The sequence below is a fragment of the Procambarus clarkii genome, chromosome 65 (assembly GCF_040958095.1).
Source record: "Procambarus clarkii isolate CNS0578487 chromosome 65, FALCON_Pclarkii_2.0, whole genome shotgun sequence".
NCBI lineage: Eukaryota > Metazoa > Arthropoda > Malacostraca > Decapoda > Cambaridae > Procambarus > Procambarus clarkii.
This window is the reverse complement of record NC_091214.1, coordinates 23,665,169-23,686,049: the sequence shown is the minus strand read 5'-3', so window position 1 is coordinate 23,686,049 and position 20,881 is coordinate 23,665,169. Positions and strand designations below refer to the sequence as shown.

The 20,881-nt window shown below is 41.5% G+C and overlaps 1 protein-coding gene across 1 annotated transcript in view; it reads left to right on the top strand.

The window, feature by feature from the left end:
• Window positions 1–306: 306 nt before the first annotated feature.
• The window catches only part of LOC123771045 (uncharacterized), a 28,958-nt gene continuing 8,383 nt past the window's right edge, over window positions 307–20,881 (top strand). The window contains 7 exon segments of the mRNA XM_045763317.2: window positions 307–445; window positions 2,035–2,143; window positions 10,691–10,791; window positions 11,269–11,881; window positions 16,027–16,992; window positions 18,526–19,015; window positions 19,527–19,690. Coding sequence (XP_045619273.2) covers window positions 11,807–11,881; window positions 16,027–16,992; window positions 18,526–19,015; window positions 19,527–19,690 — 1,695 coding nt within the window. The 5' untranslated portion in view covers window positions 307–445; window positions 2,035–2,143; window positions 10,691–10,791; window positions 11,269–11,806.

The following is a 20,881-nucleotide window of genomic DNA, read 5'->3' as shown; positions in this document are numbered from 1 at the left end:
AAACGTAAGGTCAAATGCCGATGGACACATTTGAAAGTGCCGCCAAAGCGGTTGCTAGAGAGCGCATGCGTGTAGGCTCTCTTGACAATGTGCGAGGTTCCTGCAACAATTTAGGAACAACTAAGTGCCAGAGAGTATAATATTAACATTTCCATGTACATTCGCTGGCTTAAAGTTATGACTGGAGATCAGTGTTAAATGTTTAAATACAGTGCAGGACCTAATAAACCAATATATGGATGCAGGAGAGAATATTATAAATCCGAGTAATATTGGAACAGTTTGCGGGAAAAAAAATTAGTTGGCGGGAAGACGCCTCCACCGCCGCCAGTGTTTGCGTCTGAGCGGGAGGTGGAGGGCACTAAGTTTGATGTCGTCGGTGGACACCTGGCAAGGCTCTCAGACCACATGGAGGACTGCGGGTCTGCGTCCAACGTACACATAGGTATCCTGTGTTTAGCGTGAAATGGTGCAATTTGTTAAATAGCAGAGGAGGTGGTAGGAGATAAGGTAGATTTTGCACAATTTGGTAGACCGCCATGTTTGATGTTTGCAGCCTAGGGTACAACCATGGCTGAGAATTGTGTGGACAGCTGATGATTGCTAAAACTTGGGCTCTCATGACAGTTATATATATATATATATATATATATATATATATATATATATATATATATATATATATATATATATATATATATATATATATATATATATATATATATATATTTACCGAGGTCTATGTTGCCCACTGTGGGGCCTGCTGAGAGATGTAACATTGCTCCACAGGTTGGAGATATATGTGAAGCCTCGGCGCGTGGTAACTTTATCACATTATTTGTATATGATTTTAATATGCTTATAACTGGTATCATTGTCTTTTGCGCCATTATGAGGCCTTATCTTGTGTTATCGTGAGATGATTTTCGGGGCTTAGCGTCCCCACGACTCTGTCCTCGACAAGGCCTCCTTTTTGTTACACATCCCCCAGGAAGTAGTCCGTAGCAGCTGTCTTACTCCTAGGTACCTATTTACTGCTAAGTGAACAGGTGCATCAGGGTGAACGAAACTGCCCGTTTGAAACTGCCCGATCCCCTCTACCGGGGATCGAATCCAGAGCCTCAGTACTACGAATCCCGAATGCTGTCCCCTCAGCCGTCAGACCCTTCTGTAAGTTTGTTTATGGCTCCACAGGCTGGGGGATACATGTAGGCTCAGTGCAGGTTGTTTAGTTTATTATTACAGGATGTTGATAAGCTACAGTGTTCCAGAGTATGTGCATATACTTTCAATGTTTTGCAATATAAAAAATTTCTGAAGTCACGATTATAAATGTTATTTTTTCAAAAGTGACTTTGACCCTAAGTCTTTCCTTTCTGTTCATCATTAAGTCATTTATCCTTGGAAATGTCAGTTAAAATAAATAATTGAAGTATATTTTGTGTGAAGTTCTTTTAAGTCTGAAATAAAAGAATGAGTAAGAAGATTAAATCTCATTTACCCAGAATAAAATTACGTCAGAGAACAACATTCATATTTTTTATGTAATTTTAATAATAGTAATTTTATTAAAAATGTGTATTATTTATTTTTATGGCCCTCTTCATTGGCGGTTGGGAATTGCCGGGTATGGGCGAACACAAACATTCTGGGATCTGCACTGACATTAGCTAATTCTAGTTCCTACAAAATGTTTGCAAAAAAGTAGGGCAGTCATGTATGCTAGAAGAAAATACTAGTTTTAATTAATGAGTTTCGTAGCAGTCGCCACTTCCTGTGTAGAATATGTAAAGTATGCAGAGAGCAGTTATCGGCATAGGCTACAGCTTCAGGAATGAGGAGCAGCAGATTGTCGAAACAGTAGGCTTTCCAAAAACAGTGGACAAAGCACACTGCACTGTGGTACACTCGTATCAGTTAAGCAGCTTTCAAATTTAGCTCTTTGAATAACTACTCTCTCTAAGACAAGTTGTTGACATCAAGGTGTGTCAGTTATGGAGCTAGAGGATACCAACATTGTGTGTTCCATTACAGATTGTGTGGCTGTGAGGTGGGGTGGTGACTGCTTTGGTGGCAGCTGCGATGGTGGCGAGTGTAATGGCGATGGTAGCGGTAGTGGTAGTGATGGTGGATGGCAGCAGCAGTAAGTACCTATACATGTCTCTGCTCTAATCGTGTTTGTATGTGTTTCTCCCTCATCCTTTCAGTGCGTTAAGCAGTGATGTGGTGGAGGCAGACTCCATACACATTTTCAAATGTAGATTAGATAGATCCCAGTAGGCTCAAGAATCTGTACACCAGTTGAGAGGCGGGACCAAAGAGCCAAAGCTCAACCCCCACAAGCACAACTAGGTGAGTACACACACACACTATATATATATATATATATATATATATATATATATATAATATATATATATATATATATATATATATATATATATATATATATATATATATATATATATATATATATGCATACATATACATATGTGAACAAGCCTGAATGGTCCCCAGGACTATATGCGACTGAAAACTCACACCCCAGAAGTGACTCGAACCCATACTCCCAGGAGCAACGCAACTAGTATCTACAGGGACGCCTTAATCCGCTTGACCATGACGACCGGAGATAAGGAAGTGATAGCCGAAGCTATTTGAACCACTTCCCCGCCGGCACTCTGATGGTAATCTTGGGCATAGCATTTTATCAAATCACCTCATTCTTTGGGGTACACATGAGGAACACAAATGTGAACAAGCCTGAATGGTCCCCAGGACTATATGCGACTGAAAACTCACACCCCAGAAGTGACTCGAACCCATACTCCCAGGAGCAACGCAACTGGTATCTACAGGGATGCCTTAATCCGCTTGACCATCACGACCGGACATAAGGAAGTGATAGCCGAAGCTATTTGAACCACTTCCCCGCCGGCACTCTGATGGTAATCTTGGGCATAGCATTTTATCAAATCACCTCATTCTTTGAAGTGGTTCAAATAGCTTCTGCTATAACTTGGCCGAAGCTATATATATATATATATATATATATATATATATATATATATATATATATATATATATATATATATATATATATATATATATATATATATATATATATATATATATATATATATATAATGTATATATATATAATTATATATATATGTATATATATATATATGTATATATATATGTATATATATATAATTATATATATATATAATTATATATATATATATATATATATATATATAATTATATATATATATATATATATATATATATATATATATATATATATATATATATATATATATATATGCGAACAAGCCTGAATGATCCCCAGGCATATATGCAACTGAAAACTCCACACCTCAGAAGTGACTCGAACCCATACTGCCAAGAGCATTATGCAACCGGTGTACAGAAGGCCTTGACCACTCGAATAATCAGTGCCCGTACAAAAATAGGTGATAGCCGAGAGGTTATTTGGAACACCTCCTAGACGGCACTTTGATGTTAATCTTGGGCATTGTTATTTTATCAAATCACCTCTATTTTTGTGGGGCCACGTGAGCAACACAAATGCGAACAAGCCTGAAGTCTGAGTTCGAGTCGCTTCTGGGGTGTGGAGTTTTCAGTTGTATATATGCCTGGGAACCATTCAGGATTGTTCGCATTTGTGTTGCTCACGTGAACCCATAAAAAGAAGGTGATTTGATAAAATAATCATGCCCAAGATTACCATCAAAGTGCCGTCGGGAAGGTGGTTCAAATAGCCTCTCGGCTATCACCTCTTTTTTTATGGTCACTGATGGTCGAGTGGTTAAGGCCTCCTGTACACCAGTTGCATAGTGCTCCTGGCAGTATGGGTTCGAGTCACTTCTGGGGTGTGGAGTGTTCAGTTGCATATATGCCTGGGGACCATTCAGGCTTGTTCGCATTTACATATATATTATTTATTTATTTATATATATATATATATATATATATATATATATATATATATATATATATATACATATATATATATATATATATATATATATATATATATACATATATATATATATATATATATATATATATATATATATATATATATATATTATATATATACATATATATACATATATGTATATATATGTATATATATAATATATATATATATGTATATATATAATATATATATATAATATCACCAAATGTCGGAAAATCCGACACCATTTAATATATCATACAGATAATAGCTGTATTACCAACAAGTTACCCATAGAAAACGTAACTTGTAGTGGAATTACCGTCTAAAGAAAACGGGATATCATCACCACATACTATTATAATTCACCAGCTATTCTGCTGGGAATTATTCTTAAATACATTAGTCTTTGGACTTTACCATCATAAAAACATCTTATATAAATTAACTTAATTATCAATATTAAAGTAGAGTAAATGTGACCCTTCTATCACTTTCTGAAATCTGGACAAAGTAGGCCAGGCGTCAGTGGGGAAGGAGGGCAGCCATTGTTGTGTCACCTCCGAGACGTGTGGAGCAAATTCGGCTCCTATCATTCTGGACAATGTCGGCCAGTAACGTCAATAGTATGGAGTGTTAAACAGTCATTGTTTATACGAGACCAGAGGCTCACACGGGAGCAAATTCGGCTCCTGTTAATTTTACTTGGACGTAGTGTTATGGATACCAAAAGTGTACCATTGTCAACACGCTGTCTACAAATTCAAGTTAAGTGTCTATCCGAAACCCGTTTATCATACATTTATGGCCATTAATGTCAGGATATAGGGTGACCCGGTTAGATCGCGAAATCGCCTCAAACTAAAGGTAATTAAGCCAGGTCTTCATGTTCCATGTACTGTTTTCTCTGATATACTTGTCATATATAGGTATCTGGCTTCACAGCTAGCGCACTTTTGACAGGTCAAGACGAGGATGCAAGATTTTGTGCACCAGTTACTGGGTGATATGGAAGCTACCTCAAAGAGGATAATTTGGTGTCTACACCCTAGTTATACCTGGTGGACTAACCTGCTGTACTATAAGATAAGGAACCTCTTTAATGTATGTAGTTAATTTCTGTAGTTTGATTGGCTGCATATATATATTAATTTAATAACCCCCCCCCCTAATGTGTAGAGGATCGATTTGTGAGATTATGAGATTATTGCAGAAATACAGTCCACTTATCATTATACAAATTGCTATCGAAGTATATAAATTAACGTAAATATAAATTCATATAAATTAAATAAATATAAATCTCACAGGTCGGTTCCCACACCAAAGCCACTATACTGGTGATTACCAAAAGGCCTGAATGATCAAGACCCATGTGCTGGCAACACTTGAGGCGCAAATAACACATTTCATTCACTTAGGCAATAGGAGACTCGAACCGCCGATGCCCAGGTGTGGGGCTGAGGCTCTTCTTGAAATGTTTATTTCCACGATAGTGTGGTTGACAATTTATGACGTGAGCGTGGATCACAAATTCCTATGTGCTTATGAGGGAGACGGGGAAAGTATAAAGTTTCAGTTGGGCAGCGCTTTATTGCCTCTGTAAGCTTTCCTATTGGGCCTCTCAGATCGCTCAGTGGTCTATTACAGCCCCATTCCTGTGTTCGGTAAGTTTACTATGGGCTCACTTTACCCTGTGCTACTTGCCGCTCCTGTGTCAGGTAAGTCCACTACGGGCTGACCATGGCCCATGCTACTTGCCGTTCCTGTACCAGGTAAGTACACTACAGGCTCCCCATGGCCCATGCTACTTGCCCCGCTCCTGTGCCAGGTAAGTACACTACGGGCTCACCATGACACATGCTACTTGCCGCTCCTTTGCCAGGTAAGTACACTACGGGCTCACCATGGCCCATGCTACTTGCCGCTCCTGTGCCAGGTAAGTACACTACGGGCTCACCATAGCCCGTGCTACTTGCCACTTTAGGTTCCGAATAGCTGAATCTAAAACAACAACAACTCATAAACAGTTTTAAGAAATGTAAACAAAGCTGCCAAAATCTAGGAAAGATATACAGGTTTTGTAGGTGGTTGCGTAAATGCATGATGGATCCTGGTCCAGGTGTTTGTGGTTTTCCGACCCTCTGTTGACCATAACCCCCCAGCACTCGATATACAATGACATTGTAGCGTGGGTCGATGTCTTACGAGGCGTGCACACACTTCTATAATGATTTGCAGTTTGCAGCCTTAACCGTTCTCTGCGGCGCTTTCACCTTCGTTTCTCAAAATATGTTTTCGTACCCCATTGCTTCTCAAAATATTTTCGTGCACATTTGCTTCTCAAAACATTTGCGTACACCTTTTGTTTCCTAAAATGTTTTCATATAGTGCTAAATACCTCTCATGTGTCACTCCTACAGGTACGCACACCCATGACTGAGAACCGTGCCGTTAATGTAAATTAGCATTACAAATCGATTTGAGTCTTCAATATACATCGACTCATAATAGCAATATATATATTATTGATTTGTATACTATTAATGATTCTGGTAATGACAGCTGGCCTTTCCGATTATTTTATGTCCCTCGGTGCACTGAGAAGGCGTTCATGTAGGTGATAACTGGGGGAAGACTATTGACGCTCTCTGGGGCAATGATCTCCAGAGAATATTGTGCAGTTGTCGTTTTCTGTAGGTGATTCTAAAGCTGCTGTCGGTTACCTTGAGGTGTTTTCGCGGCTTAGCGAACAAGGAGGCCCGGTCGTCGACCAGGCCTCCTTGTTGCTGGACTGGTCAACCAGCCGCGGCTGCTCGCAGCCTGACGAATGAGTCAAAAGCCCTGGTTGATCAGACATCCTTTGGAGGTGCTTATCGAGTTTTCTCTTGAACACTGTGAGGGGTCAGCCAGTTATGCCTCTTATGTGTAGTGGAAGCATGTTGAGCAGTCTCTGGCCTCTGATGTTGATAGAGTTCTCTCTCAGAGTACCTATTGCACCTCTGCTCTTCAACGGGGGTATTTTGCACATCCTGCCATGCCTTCTGTTCTCATGTGGTGTTATTTCTGTGTGCAGGTTTGGGACCAGCCCCTCTACTATTTTCCCACGTGTAAATTATTATTTATGTATCTTTCCCACCTGCGCTCAAGAGAATACAGATTTAGGCTCATTAGTCGGTCCCAATAGTTTAGATGTTTTACTGAGTGGATTCTAGCAATAAAGGATCTCTGCACGCTTTCCAGGTCAGCAATTTCTCCAGCTTTGAAAGGGGCTGCCATTGTGCAGCAGTACTCCACCCTAGAGAGCACTAGTGTCTTGAAAAGTATCATCATCGGTATAGCATCTCTAGTGTGAAAGGTTCTTGTTCTCCAACCTATCATTTCTCTTGCAGTTGTGTCGGCTACTTTATTGTGTTCTTTAAAGGTAAGGTCTTCCGACATGAGTACACCCAAATCCTTTACATTGCCTTTTCGTTCTATGTTATGATTTGACTGAGTTTTGTACGTGGTTTCCGTTTTTATATCTTCATGTTTTTCCGTAGCCCATGAGCTGGAACTTCGTTAAACACCATATTATTTCCTGGAGCCCCATAGAAAGACCTGATTTACATCTGATTGGATATATGCCATGTCCTCTATGTTGTCTACTCTCATGAAAATCCTAGTGTTATCTGCAATGGATGATACAGTACTATAGTGTTCCTGTCTATGTCCGATATGTGGATGAGAAAAAGTAATGGAGTAAGCACAGTACCCTTGGGAACTGAGCTCTTTACGGTTGATGGTCCGGATTTTATGTTGTTGACTATTACACATTGGGTTATGTTAGTCAGGAAATTGTAGATCCATCTGCCTATTTTTCTGGTAATTCCTTTTGAACGCATTTCATGTGCAATAACACCATGGTCACATTTGACGAAGGCTTTTGCGAAATCTGTATAAATTACATCAGCGTTTTGTTTGTCTTTCATGGCATCTAATGCCATGTCATAGTGGTCCAGCAACTGTGACAGGCAAAAGCGCCCTGTTCTGAAACCATGTTGTCCAGGATTAAGGAGATGCTGTGATTCCATATATTTTGTGATCTTACTTCTTAGCACTCAAAGATTTTTATGATGTGTGATGTTAGTGCTATCGATTGGTCTGTAATTTTTTCCCTCTGTCTTATTTCCTCATTTTTGGAGTGGTGCTATCTCTGCTGTTTTTAGTATGTCAGGGATAACGCCAGTATCTAAGCTTTTTCTCCAAAGAATGTGGAGAAAAGGCTATCACAAAGGGCCTGTGATAGTGGTTTTTTTACATTTCTTGATAAATATGGAGTTCCAAGAATCAGGGCCTGGTGCATAGGCATACTGTTTATGGCTTCTTTAAAATCCAGTGGGGATAGGGTGACGTCTGATATATGATTTGATGTTGGTATCCTATCCATGAAAAATTCATTTGGGTTATCAATCTTTAGTGTGTTTAGTGGCTCGCTGAAAACAGTCTTACTGCTTCCTCAGTATCTCGCTCATATCTTTGTTGTCATCAGTGAAAGTTCCATCTCCCTTTTGCAGGGGCCCGATACTAAATGTGTTTTTTTTATCTTGATTTTGCATAGGAGAAAAAATTATTTCCGATTTCTCTATTTCACTGATGGCCTTTTGCTCTCTTTGTCTCTCCTGGGTTTTGTATGATTCTTGTAGTTTTAATTCAATTGTTCCTCCACCGGGAATCTGGACTGGCTTTGAAGGTCTATTCCCCATGCTTGTCAGAACTTCAATTAAGTTGTGATCTGATTAACAAGTATTTGTAATCATTATGTTCCTGATCAATTCATAATTATTGGTGAAAATGAGTTTCAGCGTGTTCTCCTTCCTAGTTGGTTCTACTATTTGCTGGTTTAAAGCAAACCTGTCGCACATCCGAAACAGGTCATTTGCATGTGCCTGTTCATGTAGGCTACTTCCTGGTATTCTTTCTGATATAACTATATTAGCTAGGTTCTTCCATTTCAGGTGCCGTAGGTTGAAGTCCCCAACCAGGATGATGTTCGGGGCTGGATTTGTGAGTTTTTCCAAGCAGTGTTCTATTTTCATCAGTTGGTCTTTAAACTGTTGATGATTTGTCTCCGGTGACTTGTATACAAGGACAAAAACTATATTTAAGCTCTCTATTTTGATTATTAGCACTTCCACCATATCATTTGTGGTGTTTAGCAGCTCAGTACAGATGAGTGTGCTTTGATGTACAGGCACCTGCAGCCTGTGTTTCCTGTCATATCTGAAAATATTGTACTCTGAAATCCATATTTCACCATCATGCTAGTCCTTGGTGTGAGTTTCCGTTAGGGCTGCAAACACTGCATTTGCCTCGTGCAAGAGGCTATCTATGAAGTGCACTTTGTTAGATTTGCGTGTTTTTTATACCCTGAATGTTGTCAAATAAAAATGATGTTATGTTTGTGGAAGTGTACACTGGCTGGAGTCGGTACGCAAGGGGGTGGGGGTTAAGGGAGGATTTCAAGACGTTACTAGTCAGCCGTTATTTTGAGATATATACAGGAGTTGTTACATTCTTGTACAGCCACTAGTACGAGTAGCGTTTCGGGCAGGTCCCTGGAATACGATCCCCTGCCGCGAAGAATCGTTTTTTCATCCAAGTACACATTTTACTGTTGCGTTAAACAGAGGCTACAGTTAAGGAATTGCGCCCAGTAAATCCTCCCCGGCCAGGATACGAACCCATGACATAGCGCTCGCGGAACGCCAGGCGAGTGTCTTACCACTACACCACGGAGACTAAGTATACATGTATACAGTGTAGTCTCATATACAATGTAAGTATCAAAACCTTGCCTCTGTGGCATACATCTCACAGTACCAGAATATAAAATACTAATATGACAAGAGGATAATGCAATGAACAATAATGAAATGGATATTTCACTGTATACATGCTAGTAATACATCAGATAGGTAAATGTATACATTCTACATCATAATACACATAGCATGTCCTATACAGTAATACGTAGCATTCCTTAATATAATGCTTAATATTCAGCAATTCCTTAATATTAACACAGTCTCCGTGGTGTAGTGGTAAGACACTCGCCTGGCGTTCCGCGAGCGCTATGTCATGGGTTCGTATCCTGGCCGGGGAGGATTTACTGGGCACAATTCCTTAACTGTAGCCTCTGTTTAACGCAAAAGTAAAATGTGTACTTGGATGAAAAAACGATTCTTCGCGGCAGGGGATCGTATTCCAGGGACCTGCCCGAAACGCTACGCGTACTAGTGGCTGTATAAGAATGTAAGAACTCTTGTATATATCTCAAAAAAAAAAAAATAAGCACATAATAGTGTTTTTCAAGCATCATGGCATTAGGCTTCTGCTATTCACTACACTTTCAATATATCCACAAATACATGACATATAACTTTGGTATTGAAATATAATATGCATAGTTATATTAGACATACATTGGCAATATACAATTTACACTAGTTTATTGTTGAAAGAAGATTAGGTAAATATAATAATATTTGTGATAGGCTAATCAGCCAAGATATCACTGTTCAGTTTAAACGCATCATACACCAGCCACAGTATGATCATACTGATGTATGTGGGGGTCATAACATCAGTGACCTCACATACCCACACCCTTGCTATAGACAGTGACCTCACCCTTGCTATAGACTGACCCCGTGCCCCCAGATGAGAGGAGCGTTGGAGTAGTGAGGTTCCAGATGGCAGATAAGGTCACCAGTGATAGCCGCCTGGAGACGGAGCTGGGAGGGCTACCCAGTATGACGCAGGTAAGATGGTTACAGGTGGGTATATCTGGTTATCGTGGATATGCAATACTGAAGAAGGAGCTATGCTAATACTCTGGGATATACTGATGCTCTGATATACTAATACAGAAGTACATTCATGCTGATCTCTGTAAAGAGAAGATAAAGAGGAAAATAATAATAATAATAATATTATTATTATTATTTGCATTATTATTAAAATATTAAAGTAAAGGGAGAGGGAAGATGGTGCAAGTGATGGATATCTGTAAGAAAAGATAAGGGAACGGAGAAGGAAGACAGTCCTAGGGACATCTGTTGTGACTTTCTGATGAGTATATGTAATTTAGACCTTCTGGTGAGTATGTGTAATTGTGATCTTCTGGTGAGTATCTGTAATTGTGATCTGGTGAGTATCTGTAATTGTGATCTTCTGGTGAGTAACTGTGCGTGACTGTGACCTTCTGAAGGAGTAATTGTGTGTGTGACCTCCAACAGGTGACGGTAACTCTCCATGTGCGACTTCGACGGACTTCTTCCCACATCCCGCTTCTCAGCTACGCCGTCCCGGGCGCCCTCGACGAACTCTTCGTCGGTGAGCGGGAGAGTTAGTGAGTAGGAGAGTCAGTGAGCAGGAGAGTCAAAGATAGCTGGAATACACAATTTGAATTGTAAACATTTACAAAACCGTGGAGAATTAGCATGGCACTAAATACTGCTAATATTCGGGAGGGGCTTTAGAGCTAACCTACCTTCCTCGAAACACATCTGTGTGAGTACAAAGGTACGGCACCACTGTATGAAAACACGGCACCACCGTTTAAAAACACGGCACCTCTGTATGAAAACACGGCACCATTGTATGAAAACACGGCACCACTGTATGAAAACACGGCACCACCGAATGAAAGGAGAAGAATTATAGAAAGAGACGTAGTCGCCGTCTCCCCCAGAGTTGCTGCCGGCCAGGAAGAAGGAGATCCGGGTCCAGTGTTGTGGAGGACAGGTGGCCCAGGCCCTCAAGTACCAGAAGAAGATGTTCTCCTGGCAACGGCTTGCTGTCTCCCTCAACCTGGAGACCAGAACCCTCAGGGTAGTCTGTGACGATATGGTGGGTGCTCACTCTCATCTCTCTGTTGTTCTCTATTATGCTTGTCTCTCATCTGTCTCTTTCATACTCTCTCACTGTCGCTTTCACACTGCCTCTGTCTCTGTCTATCTCACTCCCCCCCACCCTCGAGTACAGGACCATAAGCACACCCACCCCCCAAATATACGACCTTGAGCACCCCCTCTCCCCCCTTTCCCAGAACAGGGCTTTGAGAACAAGTGACAGAGTATTCGTCTCACGAATACAAAATTTAACTTAACCTAACCAAAGAGAGAAAGTTCATTAAAGGACTGATTGCGTAATGCACTTTGGTATTACTCATGTTATGGAAGAATATATACTGGGTTATTATTATTATTATTAACATCTTTATTGACAAAATTAATTACAATTTTGCCTAATCTGAGGATTTTGATAGTCTTATTAAATTGAGGATAATGCTAGTATTCACTGTCACGCAGGACAGAGGGTCATACTGGGTGTGGTGATTACCAGGGTGGGTGATTACCCCCTAAGTACTGCTTGCATGTTGTTGCCTTCCTTATCTCCCTAGTCAAAAACAGATAGATAGTGGAACATATTAATGATTTTGTTTAGATAAAAAATTATATTATCAGAAGATTTATAAAAAATACATCTTAGATTATTATTTTTTTTTGGCTCACAGAGAGATGAGAGGTCTGGCGACCCTAGCACTACTAGGTATTGCTAGGATTAACCCTAGTACATACACGCACACAGCTAGTGAGTGTGTGTGTGTATGTGTTACACACACACACACACACACACACACACACACACACACACACACACACACACACACATACATACATGTGTAATATATTAGGCTGTTTGGAAACAAGACACAGACATGACTTACGAGGTAGTGGGTATAGGACAGGAAAATAAATGTTGACATATTAATATACTGCTAATATAATATAATATACTGCTAACCTGCCAGTGATTCATTTCAAAATTATTTAGAATTTACAAGGAGATCCTGACTAGGTGGTTGGCTGTTTATCTAGTTGATTGGTTGGCTGGCTGTTTGCTACATGGTTTGCTGGATGGCTGGCTAGTTGGTTGGCTAACTGCATGGCTGCTTGGTATGCTGGTTACTTAACTTGCTAGTTGCTTAGCTGGTTGCTATTACTAGGACTATTCCCTCTTAAAGCATTAATTAAGGACAACTGCCCGGGTTCATACAAGATCTGAAATTAATGCGCTGACAGCTCGTGGTTCCACCGAGTCATTGTATGGCTGCGAGTTCTCTCTTGGAAACTATGTTCAATGTTCTGTGATCGGTGCAAATTACAAAATGACGTTGGAACAAGTAACGTTACGGATTCGTAGTCCTGAGGATTAGGTTCGATCCCCGGTGGAGGCGAAAACAAATGAGCAGAGTTTCTTTCACCTTGATATGCCCCTGTTACCTAGCAGTAAATAGGTACCTGGGAGTTAGACAGCTGCTACGGGCTGCTTCCTGGGGGGTTGTAACTAAAAGGACGCCTGGTCGAGGACCGGGTTGCGGGGACGCTAAGCCCCGAAATCATCTGAAGATAACCTCACGCTCTGCGCTACAGGAAATGCCTCCTTGTCAGTAGCTGAATATCGTTATCTTGAGATGATTTCGGGGCTTAGCGTCCCCGCGGCCCGGTCCTCGACCAGGCCTCCTTTTTGTTACACACTCCCAGAAAGCAGCCCGTAGCAGCTGTCTAACTCCCAGGTACCTATTTATTGCTAGGTGAACAGGGCATCGAGGTGAAAGAAACTTCCAATTTGTTTCCGCCTCCACCGGGGATCGAACCCGGAACCTTAGGACTACGAATTCCCGAGCGCTGTCCACTCAGCCGTCAGGCCCCCCACGTACTCCCAGTCATTTCCATCTTTCTGTTGAAGTACGTTTCTGGCTGTGAATAACCTGGAGAAGGTTCACCAGTTGGAATGGTGTGTTCAGTTTGAGGTAGAAGCCTTATTTCACCATCCTCGGTTGCAAACAATTGCGGGCACTTTCGGAGCTGTAATTGTGCTACACACAGTAGGTGATATGGTTTAAATTACTATGTATTATAAATTTATCTAAGGTCCGTTATCTTGAGATATTAGATACGCTTTATTTCTCGAGGGTCTGCATGTGTTTGGGGTTAAGTATGCAACATAGAGCTGATAAAGTTGCTATCTCAAAGTTAACACGGGGACAGACTTTGGGCATCCCCTAAGAGGCTATTTCCCCCACTGTGAAGAGATGAAATGTGTGAGAGAAATTGATCACTGGGATTAGAGCACGTTTGTCAAAGATATATAGCAAGGTGGTGTGGTATTAATCATTTATCCAATCTGCCCACTACCTGAAGGGTACGTCCTGGTTGACCTGTTCTTCGTTTTGTCAATTTAATTAATTTTAATGACCGTGGTGGGATTTTCTTGTCCGGGTCTTGAAGAGACCTCCATCAGTTATTTAGGGTAACTAGCATGGTACTTAGGCTTTCTTTTAATTGTTACTGCTGCACGTGCTTGACTTCTGAATATTACCGGGAAAGACACAGTTCCTAATTGGAACCTACATTGTCTGATTCCCATTTATGAAGACGAACAATACTTGAATCTCCTCAAAAAAAAAGACCATCTCAAATAATACATTCACAGGGAATGATAAATTCTCCAACACAGTACATCCATGCGGATGTTATCTGTCGGCCTCTGTGAAAGGTTTAGAATACATTGCCCTACGATGTCAATACATAGGCCAGTGAGTGCAATCAGCTGTTTTTGTCATTTGCTTGATGCATTCCTGCCTGATGGTACTAAATATGTCCCTCTTAATTAAGGTCACCTGACAAGGTATCCACGCAATGCGATCAACCTCCCTCCAGTCACTGTCACCTCAAAGATGGCGCTGCCCCTTTATCTCTGGAGGCCTTATTACATTGCGCTTTGATGTTTCGATCGTAGGGACACTGGCCATTAAAGTGCCCTTTTCCCTGGTACCATCAAAGCCTATTATTATATACTTCCCTATACTGTCTAGTATAGGGAAGTGTATAGCGGAGGAGCAGCAGTATCCACTGCTGCTTCTTAAGCAGTTGGGTTTCTACTGCAAACATTTACACTTTGCTAGTCTGCAAAGTGTAGACTTTGACCTAGGAGCAGATTGCGGACCCAAGTATCATCAGTATCTACCTCAGGGGTCGACACCACCGGTGGATGAAGTAAGGGGAATGGCCTGTGGTTGGTGGGGAATGTTGAGGGTGACCGTTCTGGGTAGCCATCTTCTCGTTATGACAATTGTCCAACTGAGCTATAGAGCCTTATCCCCTCTGGTCTAACGGTGTTGTAAAGTCGAGCTGAGGGTTTTGAGCCTATCTCGACGGTTAGATGAATGTTACATTTACAGGACATCAATGATCGTGTTGTTGTAAAGCGAAAGAAATGACCAATAAGTCAATGAATCAAATTATTTTATAGAAATCCCTTCAAAATTGATGTATACGATGTGTGTCCATAAGTAACATTAAATGCTGTGCTGGATTTCAATACAGAAGTTCTGTATGTGCAATTTTAAAAAATAGTCATATATATATATATATATATATGTTAATCCATAATTGTTTGTTTTTAGAAACACATCTAAAAATGTCCTCCACATCTGGTCGAAAATTGGTATTTATATTGTTAGATAAAATGTCATGTACTGTAGGCCTATGCATCGTCAACCTTGACCTGGGAGTTATGCAACTGTTGTGGGTTGCATCCTGGGGGCATGGTCAGTAGTTCCACCTCGGAGAACTTAGGATCGAGGACCTTCGACAATGGGGATTTAGGTCCCGGCAGAACAGTCGGGTTCGCTCTTGACTCACAATTGATCATTCCGGGTTCGAATCCCGGGCGGGACTGAAATGGTTGGGCGTGTTTCCTATCACCTAATGCACCTGTCAACCTAGCAGTAAATTGGTACCCAGGAGTTAGTCAGGTTATTGTGGGATTGCATTCTGGGGAGGGTCAGTAATTCGACCCTGAGGTTAGGAGGGAGGCTCGATATAAGCCTAATATGATTTGTATATATAACCTGGCTGACTGTCCCCAACAAAATGAATCAATTAAATTATTATGTTTATAATCAGTGCTATTGTTGCTATCTGCAGGACTACGAATTACACCTGGAGCTTCCCACCTCGCTCCTGGGGCCGGACCCCCGCCTTGAGGTGCGGGGTGGAGGCCGTCTGGTGGTTGGCCAGAGGTTGTATTCCATGCAGGGTGACTTTATCCTCAAAGAAAACCTTGATGGGGAAATAGCTGACTACAGGATCTACGACGTGGCTCTGGGGCAAGAACAGATGAAGAAGTTGCTGAGCTGCAGTGACCTACCTGGGCTGAAGCCACCGCTGATTGATCTGGAGAATGGTGTACTGAAGGTGAAGGGACCCACCGAGACCCGGAACATCTCCACGAAGGAGCTGTGTGGGAACTACATCTCCGGGTTTTATCTTTTCTTCTCTGGGAAGATGTTCTTCAAGGACGCGAACTCCTGGTGCAAGAAGCTCAAAGGGGAGCTGATTCTTCCAGAGGACGACGAGGTGAATGCTTATCTCTTCGACAGGTTCCTGAGCTACAAGGACCAATGCAGTGATATCTGGACACATCTGTACTGGATCGGCGCAGATGGGGACTTGAAGACTAGCCGGTGGCTGAAGTTGGCGGACCAAACGCCCCTAACCTTCCATCCCTTCCTCAGCCTATACGAAGCGGTCACGACCGAGTACCAGTGCATAGCGTCAGTGACACACGAACACTATAAGTGGGCTGCCACCTCGTGTGACATAGAAGCCTGTATTCTTTGTAACTTTACCACATTCCCTCAAATGCGGCTGCGTGGACTATGCACCAACTCTGCTTTTGATCGGCAATTTTCCTTTCGCGACAACAAGAACTTTAAATTAGTTTTTGACGGCGTTGGCCATATTGTGATGAGGCAGGAGAACAACACTTGGGTGATGAGGAGCCGACTCTACAAGGAGATGACGGCTGTCATGGTCTCCCAGTGGAGACAAGAGTATCCTGTGGGCGTACACACCTGGAGCATCTATGGCGACAAGTGTCGGCAGAAGGAGGTAAGTCTGACTTGATTCCATACTCCAGACCACACTGGGGCCAGCACTCATACACTGCTTACGTCTTAACTGATTTCTACTCTTGACCTCGATCATGGGCTCTTAGACCGTATTCACTAAACAGTAAACCCGGACGCTAAGAAGTCGTCCTTAATATCGTTGGACTGAGGACGGCCTAGCAACCCTTCGGTGCTCGTAAACTGTGGCCAGATTCACGAAGCAGTTACTCAAGCACTTACGAACCTATACATCTTTTCTCAATCTTTAGTGGCTTTGTTTACAATTATTGAACAGTTAATGAGCTCCGAAGCACCAGGAGGCTGTTTATAACAATAACAACAGTTGATTGGCAAGTTTTCATGCTTGTAAACTGTTTAATGAATATAACCAAAGCCGTCAAAGATTGAGGAAAGATGTACACGTTCGTTAGTACTTGTGTAACTGCTTCGTGAATCTGGCCCCCTGTTTAGTAAATACTGATTACGCCGCCATGATGACAGTAAGAAGTACTGATATCATAAACGATAAGTGCTACCACGGAGCTGCTATTGCGATGAGAGATGGAATAGTCAACATTAAGTTGAAGTGTTGGAGGAAGACATCCTGGTAACGTCTTGTTGTAGGACTTATTCCATTTCAAACAGTTCTCCTCTTAGTAATTACAAAATTGTATTAATGTTAGTGCGAAATTTGATCTATTTTTGTAGTAAAAATAATAATTATTTTTACCAAAATACATATGCCAGTAAGAGCTATTTCCAAATGTTTACCTATTTATACTAATCATTCCCAACTAAAATAATACTAACATAAGTAAACCTAACCTAGCTAAAAGTTATAAAACCTAATTTAACTAAACTTAATCTTAGTAAAACCTTAACCTAAATCTCGTCTAACCTAACTAAATCTAGCCTAGGCAAGCTTACCTTAATTAAACCTTAACTATCAATATTCTCACCTAAAACAAGAGAATATTAATATTGTTAAATAAATAAACACAAATTGGAACACAAAATGATTTTTAGAAAAATTGGATATGTTTAGATTGAGAAAAGATCTGAGTACATAATGTCTGGAAATAGGGTTGTGAATTAATGGAAGACATAACCAAGTAACATAATAGATGGGACAGTGGGGCTAAGGTTAGTGATATTGAGATGGGTACAAACAAGGAGATGTCTCGCATATGAGCTCCTGCAGTTTCCACTGGTGTGGTGTTGGGCTTAAAGCCTATCAACCTACGGAAGGTTATTAAGATAAGAAATTGCTTACTGACCGGAAGAGAGTGTATCTTTCTTTTCGACCGTGGAAAGATCCCTCGCGGTCAATTGTCCCTCGATAGAATTCTGGGTGAATCGGATACTTTTGATATCGTTCGCCTTATGCGTTTCTGTTCTCGTATTGGCACCCATGGTGATGTTTAGCGCCCTCTGATTACTCCGCACATTTGGTGGTGCTACATAGCCTTCCCGGTTTGGTGCCTTCTTTTGATAATTACTTACTTACTTCCCTTATCCTTGTGTACTTGAACAGGTGCAGTTGCTGCTGACCTCCTGCCGGGGCGACGAGTACACGTGCGACGACGGCACCTGCATTCAGAAGACCCGTCGCTGTGACCTCAGCGTCGACTGCACCGACCAGAGCGACGAGATGAATTGCAGCATCGCCCAGATCCCTTCCTGGTACTCCGCAAGCCTCCCTCCCCCGAAACTGGCGTCCCAGCCAGTCCCAATAGGCTTCTTCCTCAACGTGACCTCGATCAAGGACTTCAACCTCGTCTCCTTCACCATCAGCATAGACGCCTCCCTCGAACTCAAGTGGCGGGATCCTCGGCTCAAGTTTACCAACCTCCAGACGAACTCTGTGGCCAACAAGATCAAGGACCAGTCTCAGGTGTGGACCCCCGTCATGGCCATCAGAGACGCCACTCTGAGCATCGTGCAGGTACACGACCGGTCAGGGGCGGTGTTTGTGGAAAAGACTGCCGGTCCGCTGCCCGATGATGACGCAACCATTCGAGAAGGTTGGTAATTACCTAAGTGTACTTACCTGAGTGTTGTTACAGGACGAGAGCTGCGTTCGTGGTGTCCCGTCTTCCCAATACTCTTTGTCATATAACGCTTTGAAACTACTGACGGTTTTGGCCTCCACCGCCTTCTCATTTAGCTTGTTCCATCCCTCTCTCACTGTTTGCAAAATAAAACTTTTTAATATTTGTTCGACACCTTTGTTTCCTTAGCTTGAATCTGTGTCCTCTTGTTCGCGTAGTTGCTGGTTACAGGAATTCTTCTTTGTCAATTTGGTCGATTCCTGTTAGTAAGTGTAAGTGGTAATCATATCACCTCTTTATTCCCTCTAGCCTCTGCTCCCACGCTCTTCTTCCCTATATATCTTGCTCTCCTGCAGTTCATTCCTGCATTTTGACTTTGACAGTGGTCATGTAATATGACCGAAAACGCTCAGTCAGCCTTCATATTTCGAAGTAGTTCCTCAGATACAATTGGCTCTACATCCACCTCCTCCTTCTTCCCCAGATACGGTATACAGCGGCGGGGAGAACACTATGACACTCCAGAAAGAGGACACTCTGACCTTCAAGTGCTACTTTGATCTCCAGCTGTACCCGTTCGACCGACAGTCATGCTCTATTGTTTACAACATTCAGGATATCACCACGGAATTCGGCGTTCTTGTGCAGGTAAGACGGATTCAACATACGACGAAAGAAATTAGCTGTTCTTATGCAAGTAAGATGGATTCGTAGAGAATCCAAAGGTATGCCTAAGAAGAATTGCATACTTCCCTGTAGTTAAGGCAAATTATTACATCAGATCCTTGTAGCTAAGACGCTTTTGGTAAACAAATATCAATGAATGATAATCTAATAGTTCGTTTTGTCGGGGACAGGATGCCTGTGTACATATATACTTTCGGCTTGTATCGAGGTTCCCCCAAGGTGGACCTACTGACCCCATGTTGCAACCCCGCAACAGTTGACTAACTTTTAACTACTAGGTGAACAGATGCATTACGTGGAGTAAAACGAGCCAAACCTTTTCTGTCCCGCCTGGGAATCTAACCCGGGATCCCACGATTTATTATTATTAATCATGATTTTCTCCTTGATTGATAGAGTGATTGGGTAAAACTGGAATGTTAAATAGAGAACGCTTTTAAATACTTATAACAGTCTTGCTATTAAGTCTACAATTCAGATACTGATTTCTAATCTCAATGGGCATTGAAAATTATCTCAAGAACGAATATTATGGCTACTCAGAAGCCATAATACCCGTCCTCTTAAAAATAACGTCACTTTTGGCTCGTATGGGCGGCGCTATGGCCAAATTTGGACGTAATTTGAAATGAAATACTCACAAAAGTGACGTTCTGTTCCGTTTTCTGTTTGAGTCGTCCGGCCCACTCGGACAGGTTAGGAGAGGACACTTTAAATTAACGTTTTTCATACCGTTTTAAAACTTTATGAGAATTTCCTGCCCACCTAACCTATCATAGGACCCTTAACTTACTGTTGTTGAAAAAAATCCCAAATTTATTTCTATTTTTTTTTTCATTTTCAAATTACGTCCAAATTCGGCCATACGAGCAAACGGCCAAAAGCGACGTTATTTTTAAGAGGACAAGTTGAGAAGTAAGCAATCTATGATGGACAAGTAAGAGGACAAGTTGAGAAGTAAGCAATCTATGATGGACAAGTAAGAGGACAAGTTGAGAAGTAAGCAATCTATGATATCCCAATACACATCCCTTCAATAGTCCGGACCACACTGATATCATTTACAAAAGAATAAAGTGAAGAGCATAAGACACAATTCCATAAAATTATTCCTATAAACTCTTGTATATAAAAATAATATCCTATATGGAT